Source organism: Gadus morhua, chromosome 15 (assembly GCF_902167405.1).
Source record: "Gadus morhua chromosome 15, gadMor3.0, whole genome shotgun sequence".
In the NCBI taxonomy this organism is placed as follows: Eukaryota; Metazoa; Chordata; class Actinopteri; order Gadiformes; family Gadidae; genus Gadus; species Gadus morhua.
This window is the reverse complement of record NC_044062.1, coordinates 1,607,026-1,620,119: the sequence shown is the minus strand read 5'-3', so window position 1 is coordinate 1,620,119 and position 13,094 is coordinate 1,607,026. Positions and strand designations below refer to the sequence as shown.

The following is a 13,094-nucleotide window of genomic DNA, read 5'->3' as shown; positions in this document are numbered from 1 at the left end:
ACGGTGCATTGTGCGAAAACTTCCCTCGCGACCACATTTGATGTCGAATCATGTGAGTCTTTAACCCGAGGATGTGCTTAGAGGTTAAAGTCGTAAAAGTGCAGGAAAAAGAGTTGATGATTGGAGAAAGGTCTTCATTTCCCGTGGGAAATGAAGACCTTAACCCCGGCCCAAACAGCAGGACCGCAGCCCCAACGCAGCGTGCATGTCCCACTGCACGGTGTTTATGCATGTGTGTTACAGTCCCCCATTAGCCCCACCCCAACCTCGGATTATCAGCAGCAATTGGGGAGTGAGGAAATCCACATCTGTTAAGCTCTGAGCTGGGCCACCCCCCCCCCCACCCCCACCCACAGACAGACTCCAGCGCTGCCAGTCCCGGAACACGGAGAAAGACAGTTGATCGTTGCACCGTGACTTGGAGTTTTTTTCAGACCTTCGTGTTACGAAGCTTTGCAACGGGCAGGCCTCTCGCGTGCAACCCTAAGAATAGACCACCTGAGTCTGATGCACGTTTTCTGCCCAAATATGGGTTTCCAGGTCCTCACTGCTTCTTCTTTCCTGCTCTTTTGCTTTGTTTAAATATTGAGCTGGAACATGTTAATATTTAAACATGCGCTGCAAATACATTACATTTACACAAGCTGCAATAAAAAGTTATTAATTCTGTCTGACCACCATTTGATGATCTCTTCACTTTGTTCAAAACGCATTAACCACCCCCCCCCCCCGCGCTAGGAAACATAGTTTTAATATTTTATTCAGTCGAGAAACGACAATAATGGTTTCAACATGCAGAGTTCAAACACTCATTTATTAAGAAACATGACCCGGTCCATTCCGGCATAATGGATTGTTGTTGGTGGACCCACGAGTGGTTCAAGAAGAACCTGCGTGCGTTGTTTAAAAGAGCTGCCTGGGTAGGTGTTTGGATTCAGCGGGTTTCCAGCCGCCCCGATCAGGTGCGCGGCCCGGTGCACGCAGGGTCTGTGGCGTCGACAGCCCCCCCCCGCCTCGCCGCGGCATCGGGTTGGACGCGCAGTGTGGGGTCACTCTGCGTGCGGAGCTTCAGAATTTCCGAAATCACCAAACGCCAAACCAAACCAACATGTACCCTCATATAACCGTAGACCCCCCCTCCCTCTCGATAAAGCATCGTGACAGACTGACCTTTGTTGCGTGAGCATTGTCACCAGGGAAGCCTGCACGCTTTGTCAAATCCACCGGCACTATGGCCGGCATTGTTTGCGCATATGTGTGTACAGGACTTGTGAAAAGAGAATGAATTGCCTGTTTCATCCTATTTTTTTTTTCTCCTCACATCCACTTAATTTGATTCCCGTTTACAATGTAAACGATGTGTATTCACGACATGGCCAAACTCTCGTTTTTTCATGGCGTGCACTAGAATGGGCCACAGAAAAAAAAAAAGTTGTTGTTAAATTGTGTTTATAAATCAGATCGTATGCGTGTCCGCCGCTTATGGAACCTTACGTTGTCATATTTTTTCTCTCCGCAGGACGAATGGGCCTCAATTTCCACCACCCCCGGGGCCGACCCACATTATGCCGTTGAACAGTAATGTCCCGGCTCCATGTAACGCAGTCATTCGCACACAATCGGTTGCTTTGACGGATTAAAGGTTCCCCGACTGCTGATCGCGTTGAAAGATATCCGTCTCAGAGGCAGCAGGCGTCAGCGTGGGATGCCATGCGTCTTGCGTTCCACGGCTGGCCTTCTCTGCGAGGAGATAAGTCTTGGGGTGCCCCCCCCCCCTCAGACTGGCAAGCTTCCCCTCCACCCCCCCCCCCACACGCATACACCCCGCCCCGCCCCGCCATCTTAGGACACCAGACCCTCCTGGCAGATGAACACTCTGGCTGACCTTATCTCCAAAGTCCCAGCTGGGCTTCCTAGAAGCTCGTCAGAGATCTCCTCTTCCCCCCCCGCTGTCTGCTGTCAGCGAGCGTGTGACGCGCTCAGAGCCCTGACCTCGGAGTGCTCCGTGCCCGTGTCTCTATCTGTTCTCATCGCACCACGTCGGCCCGGGACGGGCTTTAAGGTTAACCAAACACCAAAGACAGTCCTCGCCGCGTCGTTGGAATCGCTGGGGCTTAATGTGCGTCGAGTGACATCACCTGCTACAGTTTTTCCGACCAATCAGGGGCAAGCGGTATCAGCCGCTGGCACTCATTGTGTCCGGAGGGGCCCCCGAGCTCGGCTGTTTTGGTTCTTCTTTATAGATCGGAAAAAAACATCTGCGTGCTGGAATAAAATGCTTTTCTTTTTGTTGCCAAAAGAATACCACACACACAGACACACACACACACACACACACACACACACACACACACACTTACACAATTACACACACACACACACACACTTACACAATGACACACACACACACAATTACACAATTACACACACATACACACACTTACACAATTACACACACACACACACAATTACACACACACACACACAGACACACACACACACACACACACTTACACTATTACACACACAGACACACACACACACTTACACAATTACACACACACACTTTCACAATTACACACACACACTTACACAATTACACACACACACACACACACACACACACACACACACACACACACACTCTCAGCTTCAGCCTCCACTTGTGGTGGAGGCTGAAGCTGAGCAGAGCTGCAGACCCCCCTGTCATCATCCCCCGCTCCCCCGAGCCGTGCTCCAGTCGGTGTCTATTTGGATCTCTCCCTCGCAAGCTCTAGTTCAAAGTCAGACTCGCTGCCTGGCTACCCTGCTCGTTCCCTCCCTCCCTCCCTCCCTCCCTCCCGAAGACGTATTGTTGCACACCACGGAGCCTGGACTCGTTCTCCCAACACTGGACTCCTCCATCGCCCCCCCCCCCCCCCCCCCCTCCCAGCCCCGCTCTTCCTCCTCCTCCTCCTCCTCCTTCTCCTCCTCCTCCTCACCCAGTTGCTAGGAGCCTTTGTCCGTGGCGGGGTTAGCTGGGCTTCATGGCAGACGGCCCGCTCCTACCCTGCAGAGGGCCTGCGATGGCTTTAGAGGAGGTTAAGCCAGAGTTGAGGGCTTTCCACTGCGGAGATCTCCCCCTTTATGAGAGGCCGACCTGGGGAGCCCAACAATGGATCGGCCTCAATGACCCGGTCCACTATCTATAAACATCTATTTTTTACTCTTTGAAGAAAGGAGCGTTTGTTGCGGGGTTGATGAGTTCGAGGAGCGATAGAAAAGGGGTTTGGGTCAGTGTGTTATTACCAGTGAGTCCCTCGTAGCTCATGATCCCCCCGGCTCCTAACGCAGGCACAGTGGGCTGCGCTCCTCCACTGTTTGTTCTGATCACACCGCCCAGACTTCATTCTGTCTGTTTGCCTGGTTCCAATTGAAGTCACAGCAAGACTCCGGCCGATTCTGAGGGGGGAGAAGAGATACAGACCCCCTTGAAACAATATGTTACGTACAATTCCCAGAAAGAGGGCTTACCCTATAGCCTTTTAGATACGTGGGGAAAAATGTCCAGGCAATTTAATAAACCAGGAGGGAAAGGGTCTTGAGAAAAGTTAAGGAGCTGGAGGGCTCTGAAATCGTGCTTATCGTGCGGATCGTGGACTCAATAAAGTTGGGCAACGAGACTTTTGTTATCGGTGATTGTTTTTCCATGGCCCTACAGGAGATAAGGGTGGTGACTAAACCACCACCCTCTGAGCTGCTAGCCCTCGCCTCCCCACGTCCCTGCCGTTAACGCACGCCACAGGACAACATTGTGGTTCCCACCCGGCCCGGGCCGGCCCTCGCCGACCACAGAGCCCCACACCTAATGTTCCACCGGGGGCCGTGATAATGGCTAAACCCCGCCGCAGGCCGGCCTCCCCTAGCCCGCCCTAATCGGGAATGCGCCCACTGGCTCGGCACGCGCGCCACACATTTCCAGATTGTTTACGGCCATTATGATCCCGGGGGTATGCGATGGCCAACCGCGTCATGTTCCCCAAATATATCCGGCCCACGTACGTGCCTGGAAACCTTTCCGCTCTCTCTCTCACCCTCTCTCTCTCCAGCACTGTCCCTCTCTGCCTTTGGCCTTGTGTGTGTCGCTTCATGCTCTATCTCTCTCTCTCCGTGCGGCCCCTGTGATGCGCTGAACAGGGGCCACAAGCGGTGCCATCACCGCGACGGGGACACGGGGGGGTCCTAATACTCGGTGCCGTTAAACCAAAGGTGCTAAGCCCTTATGAGGTGTCAGCGTTGCCTTGGATGCTCACGTTGCTAGGGTCCATGTTCTCGTGGGGGTTGTGTTTTTACGATATGAATTACGACGAAACCCATGTCTGTGTGTCTCTTTCTTCTCTTCCCTACCCTACGCCCCCCCCCCCCCCCCCCCTTCCCTCCCTCTCACTCCCCCTCAACTCTCTCCCCCCCCCTCTACTCTCTCCCCCCCCCTGCTGAAACCAAAGCAGCCAGGAGTTATGGCCGCAGAAGAGGTAAAGTGTGGGCACCGACCCCCTGGGGGGGGGGGGGGGGGCGGGGGTCTGGTCTCTGGGGTCCGGGGGGGCATGAGCTCAATCGCCAGCTCCAGGGGCACCTCGCTGTTCTGCTATGATTGATTGGGAGGGGGGGGGGGGGGGGGGGGGGGGGGGGGGGGGGGGGGGGAACCCACTTGTCTCCGTCTGTCTGCATCCGGTCGAGATGCGCCGATGGGCCCCTGGAGATGGCTGATTACAATTTGAATGCGCTTCAGATTGCCTGATGGTGAAATGCATCCCAAAAAAGACGATCTGTTAATTGAATATCCTCTCCTGTGAATCAGCCCTTACCCTGTGATTCTCTTTTGAAACGTGAATGTCAGAATCTTCCATCAACCTCTCATGCTAGGCACAAATCGGAGATGGTCACATATTAATTGTAAAATGATTTGAATATTCCTGATAATGCATGTTCCTTCTCTGGCGTCCTTGATGCTGAAAGACACCCAAGACAAAACCAACCTAACCTACCATAAAAACTGTTTTATGGAACAATTTATTGCTCATCTGCTATCAGCTGATACAAAATTAACTCTCTATGAAAGTCAATTTGAACGTGATCCATATACTTAAGGTCAAATATGTGTGGTGTGGACTTAAGACAGTGGTGTGGCGTTGGAGTGATCTTAACTAATCATGGATTTCTTCAGCTGAAAGATATCCGGGCTGTGTGTCATTTTAGCCCATGAATGCTACATTATCGCTACCAAGATAATGTGCATAAGCTTCAGAAAGCTAGCGTTGGATATGTACTGAACATTAGGTATGGGGGGAAAATGGATTTTTGAAGGTGTGGATTTGCATTGCAATGTTAATTCTTTTTAGAATAATAGTAATTTAGACTGAATGTGCCGGGAATCTTAATTGATCTTGAGGTATTTTAATCGTCGTAATCTACTGATATGTCGAATGGCAAACTCACACTCTTTTGCTAGTTTTCTAAGAATCAAAGTTAGGACCTGACAATATCAGATCCTAACCTGGGAGAGCGGGCGACAGCTGCTCAGTTTTGCGGATTTGGGTTAAGAGAGTCGGCACGTCTGATGCATCCCAATGAGAGGCCTATTGCATCCTATAACCTTTGACCTTCGAGCTGTGGACATTTTATCACAGCACGATAAAGCCTTTGATTAAGACATCAAGGTTGTCTTGATCGTGAGATCAGGAATCGATGGACAATCAATTGACAACAATTGATTCCACTATCGATTCTGGGAGATTGGAACATTTTATGTTTTTATTGTAATTCATAGTTCATTGTTAGCAGTATCTGCATTGGTAACCAATCAATGTCCTGATTGGTAAACAATCAGGGTGGATATTTCACTGAAAAATGTGACCTGCCATTGTTAATCAGGTTGTGTCACATGCATTTTGACCTTTTAATGTGTTAATCAAGATGTAAAACAAGCACAAATAATGTGTATGTGATTTGAAAGTCAGAATGGGCAAACCACAATTTCCATCTGTTGAAAACAGATTGCTCTTGAGCACGATGAATTTTGTTCTTATTTAAAGCCCTCTTCCAGTTACAACAAGACCCTGATTAACAAAGTAACATTAAGGAACATGATTCCTTCCTGCCACTCATTTTTGGACTTAAAATAATCTCCTATTTTATGACCACTACCTAACAACTATAGAGGCACGGTCAATATTTGAGGAGGTGGAAATGACTGGGCCGGGCTTTAAGTGAGCTGTGTGTTTGTTCCTAATGGAGATAACTGAGGACTTTAGTATTGACTTAACTCTTCCCGTACACCCCCCCCCCCTCCTCCTCTCTTACACTTTCTCCCTTTGCACCCGTTCACCCCTCTTCTCCCTCTTCCTATGCCTCATCTCTCCCCCTACGTATAATCTCTCCTCCTATGTCTCATTCCCTCTCCTGCCTATGTCTCATTCCTTCTCCTCCTATGTCTCATTCCTCTCCTCCTATGTCTCATTCCTCTCCACCCTATGTCTCATTCCTCTCCTCCTATGTCTCATTCCTCTCCTCCTATGTCTCATTCCTCTTTTCCTATGTCTCATTCCTCTCCTCCTATGTCTCATTCCTCTCCTACGTCTCATTCCTCTCCTCCTATGTCTCATTCCTCTCCTCCTATGTCTCATTCCTCTCCTCCTATGTCTCATTCCTCTCCTCCTATGTCTCATTCCTCTTCTCCTATGTCTCATTCCTCCCCTCCTATGTCTCATTCCTCTCCTCCTATGTCTCATTCCTCTTCTCCTATGTCTCATTCCTCTCCTCCTATGTGTCATTCCTCTCCTCCTATGTCTCATTCCTCTCCTCCTATGTCTCATTCCTCTCCTCCTATGTCTCATTCCTCTCCTCCTATGTCTCATTCCTCTTCTCCTATGTCTCATTCCTCTCCTCCTATGTGTCATTCCTCTCCTCCTATGTCTCATTCCTCTCCTCCTATGTCTCATTCCTCTCCTCCTATGTCTCATTCCTCTTCTCCTATGTCTCATTCCTCTCCTCCTATGTCTCATTCCTCTCCTCCTATGTCTCATTCCTCTATTCCTCAGTCTCTTCTTACGTCTCCCTGTCTATGCGTTGTCTCTGTTCCTTCGTCTCATCTCTCTTTCTGTCCTCCCCAGGTCGCTCGTCTCTTTTCCCCTTCGAGGACGGTTTCCTTGACGACGGCCACGGTGACCCCTCACTGACCCCTGGCCTGAGCTCCCGACGCGCTGTCAGAACGGGGAGCGGATGGAGCGTTACTCCAGGAAGGTGTTCGTCGGAGGCCTTCCCCCCGACATAGACGAAGGTGGGTGTCCGGTGTGCTGTGGGGCCAAGCACTGCTGGGCACCAGCACCGTACTGGTACGGGTACTGGTACTGGTAATGGTACTGGTACTGGGAATGGTACTGGTACTGGTACTGGTAATGGTACTGGTACTGGGAATGGTACTGGTAATGGTACTGGTACTGGTAATGGTACTGGTACTGGTACTGGTACTGGTAATGGTACTGGTAATGGTACTGGTACTGGTAATGGTACTGGTACTGGTACTGGGAATGGTACTGGTACTGGGAATGGTACTGGTAATGGTACTGGGAATGGTACTGGGAATTGTACTGGTAATGATACTTGTAATGGTACTGGGAATGGTACTGGTACTGGGAATGGTACTGGTAATGGTACTGGTACTGGGAATGGTACTGGTAATGGTACTGGTACTGGGAATGGTAATGGTACTGGTACTGGGAATGGTACTGGTACTGGGAATGGTACTGGTACTTCCGGTTGGTGCACTTGTGGTTTCGGGTAATGGGCTGAGCTGTATTCATAAATTAAATACTCTCTCCATCCCCGCCCTGCCCCGCCCACAGACCGTAGCCCCGCCCACAGACCATAGCCCCGCCCACAGACAGTAGCTTACAGCGCTGTCGGGCTGCGGGCACGTGGCCAAACCTGTCACTGCGGGTTGAGGCTGGAGTTCTTTTAACATAATTATTAGCTTTTGTGAGCGGAGGCCTTTTATTGGCTGCCTGCTCAGAGGTGTCATGTGGTTTGACTTAGAGGAAGTGAGGCTAATTGTAATAACTGATGTTATTTATTGAATTACTTTGTGTAATGTCTTTTAGTTTATGATTGCTATTATTATTATTCATTGTAGGAACTTTCCGAGGACTATGTCTCTCTAAAGGATGATAATATAGAACTTGGTTGCATAATGAGTCAAGGGCGGTCGAAACAGTGACACTGTTAGGGATGTGGACCTTCCCATGCCGTAACAGTGACAATGTCAGGAATGTGGACCTTCCCATGCCGTAACAGTCACACTGTTATGGAATGTGGACCTTCCCATGCCGTAACAGTGACTCTGTCAGGAATGTGGACCTTCCCATGCACGTGCTACATTGAACATGCAGAATCAGGACAAATATGCAGAACCATGATTACCATGCAGAACCAGGGTAAACATGCAGTACCAACTCTAGCATAATGGGCGGGATTAGGCAGGGTTATTTGATCGGTCATTGGGTGTATTTCACTTTGGTGGAAAGAAGGATAAATAATTCTGGAATAAGTGCTGGCTTTCATCCCAGCAAAAAAATTAACAATGACTTGCATATGTTTTTTTTAGCATTTTTCTTTATTCTATGGAGCCAAATGCTGCACACACACGCACACTAACTACTAGATTAGACTGGATTATTTTTCTAAAATGAATGAACATATTGATAGTGATATTGGCTATAATAATTAATAATGATATTGTGCGGTTGCCAGTGTTCCAATTCAAAGCAAAAATAGACACAGCCTCGCAGGTGCTCGGGATACTAAAGCCTAACAAAGTAATTGTTGACAAATGCTCCAACATGATTTTGGTCTCTCTCCCTCTCTCTCTCTCCCCTCCCTCTCTCCCCCCTTCAGATGAGATCACAAACAGTTTCCGTCGCTACGGGCACCTGGTGGTCGACTGGCCCCACAAAGCAGAGAGCAAATCCTACTTTCCCCCGAAAGGTGAGCGCCCCGCAACACATTCATAACCCTCAATCCCCCGCCCAGAGACGGGCAGCAGCCGGGGGGAAGCTGTCTTTGAAACGCTTTAGAAACCCCTCAGACAGCCTTCCACTCGGTGATTTCACCGGTCAATTGGCAGTGACTTTGTGTTTTTGTGACGGGCTATCGTCTTTTTTCCTCCCACCCCTCTCAACGTTTTCTGAAGAGGTTACGTTACCAACAGTTTGTAACTCCTGCTGGGCTTGGAACCAGATGTCTTGTTATTCCAAGGAACCCTGTGTCGACACCTCATGTGCGTGCACACACACACGCACACGCACACGCACACACACACACACACCAGTGAAGATACTGAAGATGTGTGGGAACGTTGTTGTGCTGGTTGAGGGTACCGGAGGGCAGTGTGTGTGACTGGTAGTCACTCTTGCTGTGGCCCCTCTAGCATCCACCGCTTTACAAGCTAGCAACTCATAAAGAGGCATGGATCCTCCCAGGCAAATGAGAGAGAGAGCATGTCCGTGCACATCTCTACATGCGTGACAGCTCCCTCCCCTACTCTCCCTTGGTTTGTAACATGGGTTCCACTTAAAGTGGCCGTCACACCCATGTGTCTCTTTGTCTCAAATGACAGTGTCCTTCTAACCTTGAGCGGATGGAAGACGGTTGTCCCCCCCCCCTCTCCTCCGTGTTCAGCCACTGGTTGTGTGTCTCTGGACAGCTCTGACGGGGGTTTTCTGCTGAGGGATGAGTCACGCTATGGGTCCGAATCCAAGGTTAAGGCGGGACCTGGACTGACCGAGACACTGCTTTGACAGCAAGACGAGGGCTAGCAACCGATAACGGTTTACATTCATCCTCATAACCCCGTTCACTCCTTCACCTCATTCAATGGCATGTCCATTCTTTCATTCGGCAGTTTGAGTTTATTGACGTTACTTTTTAAGTCCATGTCAGAAGAAGCATTGTGAATGGACCCGGCCCCGACAGTGTGTCACGGTGAACACACGGCTGCAGACAGACCGGTGCGTGCTTGTGTTTGGCGTCGACGGCCATGCCGGCCCCGGTGTGTCTGTGCCCTTTCGCTGAAGAAAGGGAAAAGTCAACTGTGTGTGCAGTCACTGACGCCTGCTCTCATCGGCCAATCCCAGCGTCACCGGAGGCACTCAACTTGAAATGTTAGGGCGCTATTCCTGCCGACGCCAGGGTTCTCGAGAGGGGGCTGAAGCAGACACCCAATCAGTGGGAAGAAGCCTAAGGTGGCGGGCGGGCTGTTTAATATGTCTGCCGCATGGGAACATCAGCAGTGCTAGTGCAGAGTGTCTCAAGGTCCCCCCCCCCCAAGTGAGTGGTACAAGACGGAGTCTTGGTCGTTTCTACGGTTACATTCCACTTTGTTGTCTTAGCATTCAATCCAATTTGTGTTCCGAGTGTGTAACTAACCAGGGGGAGTCTTCAGATTGTTATTATTAGTAACGGCTCATTTCATTTCACACACTACACATGCCCGAGGACGTGCGTTCACACACACACACACACACACACACACACACACACACACACACACACACACACACACACACACACACACACACACACACACACACCACACACTGTGCGCGCGCCACCTCGCCGGTTGATGATGCCCTGGGGGACATGTTTAAACATATGCTCGTGTCTGCGCTGTGCCCTAGCGTCCTCCATCTTCATCATATAAGCCATCGGCGACAAGGTGTTTGTTCATGTACCAAATCACCGTTTCACGGCCCACTGTTGGCGTCTGTTCTGTCTCTCCCCCACTCTCTCTCCCTCCCCCATCGCTCTCTCTAGATCTATATCCATGACGCCCTCTCTCAAATGTCCTCCCTCGCCTACCCATCTGTATCTTATTTAGTTATTCTTATTTTTGGTGTTTATTTTTAATCTGACGGTGACTATGAAATGTTTTGAATATTTGCCTGTTTGCGTGCATGCCAGATTTAAGTGTCTGACTCAGAGCTTCTTCTACGCTGTTGTACTTAAAACTTTAAATGTCTCTAAGCCTGCAATGAAAATGCAGCGCAATTAGGTTTTTTCTTTATATATTTAATTTCGGTATGTTTTCTGAACTTAGTATCCAACAGTAAATTATATTTTAAGAGCCAGAAGTTCAGGCAGAGAGCCAGAGCAGTTTCGTGAAGTCACTAGCGTCTCGTCACATCTGGTTTCACAAGATTTCCCTGGACTCCTCTCTGAGTGGTAGCCAGCGCACGGCTGCTGCACACACAGGAGCTCCTCTTCAAGGGACTGGAGTGGCTCTCGTCAGGCCGGCCAGAACTGGTGGTAAACAGTAACACCAGAATCATTAAGTCGCTGGACTCCACTGAACTTCCTCCATTTTCCTCACAATAAAACAACTTTATACGTGGCGGCGTGTATGTGGCTTCAGTGCTTAAACGACGAGTTTTTAAATGCAGTTTGGCACCCTGGCTGTTGAACCCACCCTTGTTAATCCCGTGCCCACCACCCTCGGTTTCCATCAGCGCATTCTGGAGCCCAGGTAGTGCCTAGCGTCATAGCGCCTAGCGTCATAGCGGTAGCCTCCCGGCTACCTTAACGGTTTGCGACTGAGAGCCTTTGTTGTTAACAACCCTAAATTGTCCACAGGTGTTGCCACCACTGAGGTCAACACATTCTCTCCCCCCCAGCCCCTGCCCCCCCCCCCCGCCCCAGACCGCTTCACACACCCCTGGAGGGTGAATGATTGCAGACTGTTAGTTAGTCATCGGTCGCTGGTCTCCCCCTGTCTTAGGGGCTTAGTGGGTAGGCTAGTGGGCCTTCCTGTGTCCGCCCTTCTCCCTGTCAGACGGCTGGGGCAGCCACAACGTCCTGCTGCGTCTCAGGCACGAGCCACTGCAGGTCTGCACTCGCATCCTCCTCCTCCTCCTCCTCCCCCTCCTCCTCCTCCTCCTCCTCCTCCCCCCGCACTGAGGCGACGTAAGGCTCTGCAGTGCGCAGGGAGACAGACTTGCTGGAACACTCGATCAACGTTCTGGGTCGTGTTTCTCCTTTTTATGAGTTTAGTGTTTATTCAAAAATGCTGTGGCATCGTAAGTGTCAAAGACCTCAGTGATAGGTGGAGGAGCCTGTCAAATTTAGTGTGAAACGAGGGTTAATTGTAGCTGATGTCTAGGCTGTGGATAACAAGCAAGTGACTTTGTCCTTATATTCGATTTGTACAACAAAGACCGTTGAGAGTTTGAAATGGAATGCGTACGTAAATCACAAGCGTATGAAAATGGGCAAGGAAAATTTGCATCCATGAAAAGATTGATCCTAACCTGAGATATGAAAGAAGAAGGGTAATGCTACATGCTTTAAGTGTTAAATAGGTTAACGGTGGCTTTAAACACTGACTCCCTCATAACCTTAATGTCCCCTTACGTCCCCTTAATGTCAGCGCAGTGTGCTAGCTAGCTAGGCCGTACAACCTCCTAGTGCTACAAGTACAAACGCCCCCTTCCTCACCCCCTCTTTTCCTTTCATCTTTCTCCCCCTATTCCCCATTTTCTTCTTTTCTCTCTCCTTCTCCTCCCGCACCAGTCGCCTGATGACAGTGTTGTCCCTTTTCCCTCTTTTCATTTCCTCAATTCATCTGTGTACCTTTTTAATTTAGGAACTACATGGTATTATTCCCCCCCCCCTCCCCCGTTCTCCCTCCCCCCTTCTCTGCAGCCCCAGAACAGACTGTTCTCTCTTGCAGGCTATGCGCTGTTTCACTGCCATTTTGTTCTTTATATGGCTGCAGCTATTTATTTGAGAGAGAGAGAGAGAGAGAGAGAGAGAGAGAGAGAGAGAGAGAGAGAGAGAGAGAGAGAGAGAGAGAGAGAGAGAGAGAGAGAGAGAGAGAGAGAGAGAGAGAGAGAGAGAGAGAGAGAGAGAGAGAGAGAAGCGCAGTGCTGAACCCAAATGATACTCAAGTGTGCAGAATGATTGGTAGATTCCCAATGGACTGTGCTATCTTATCTAGATTGTTATTCTAGAGGTTGAGAGAAAGGAGCCAAAGCTGACGACTGACAGTCCGACGAACGCTCAGGGAG

General features: G+C 49.8%; 1 protein-coding gene across 1 annotated transcript in view; it reads left to right on the top strand.

Moving 5' to 3' along the window:
• cpeb3 (cytoplasmic polyadenylation element binding protein 3) overlaps window positions 1-13,094 on the top strand; it is a 38,724-nt gene that overhangs the window by 11,921 nt on the left and 13,709 nt on the right. Inside the window, 6 exon segments of the mRNA XM_030379128.1 lie at window positions 1,520-1,545; window positions 1,548-1,578; window positions 4,488-4,511; window positions 7,149-7,226; window positions 7,229-7,315; window positions 8,929-9,018. Coding sequence (XP_030234988.1) covers window positions 1,520-1,545; window positions 1,548-1,578; window positions 4,488-4,511; window positions 7,149-7,226; window positions 7,229-7,315; window positions 8,929-9,018 — 336 coding nt within the window.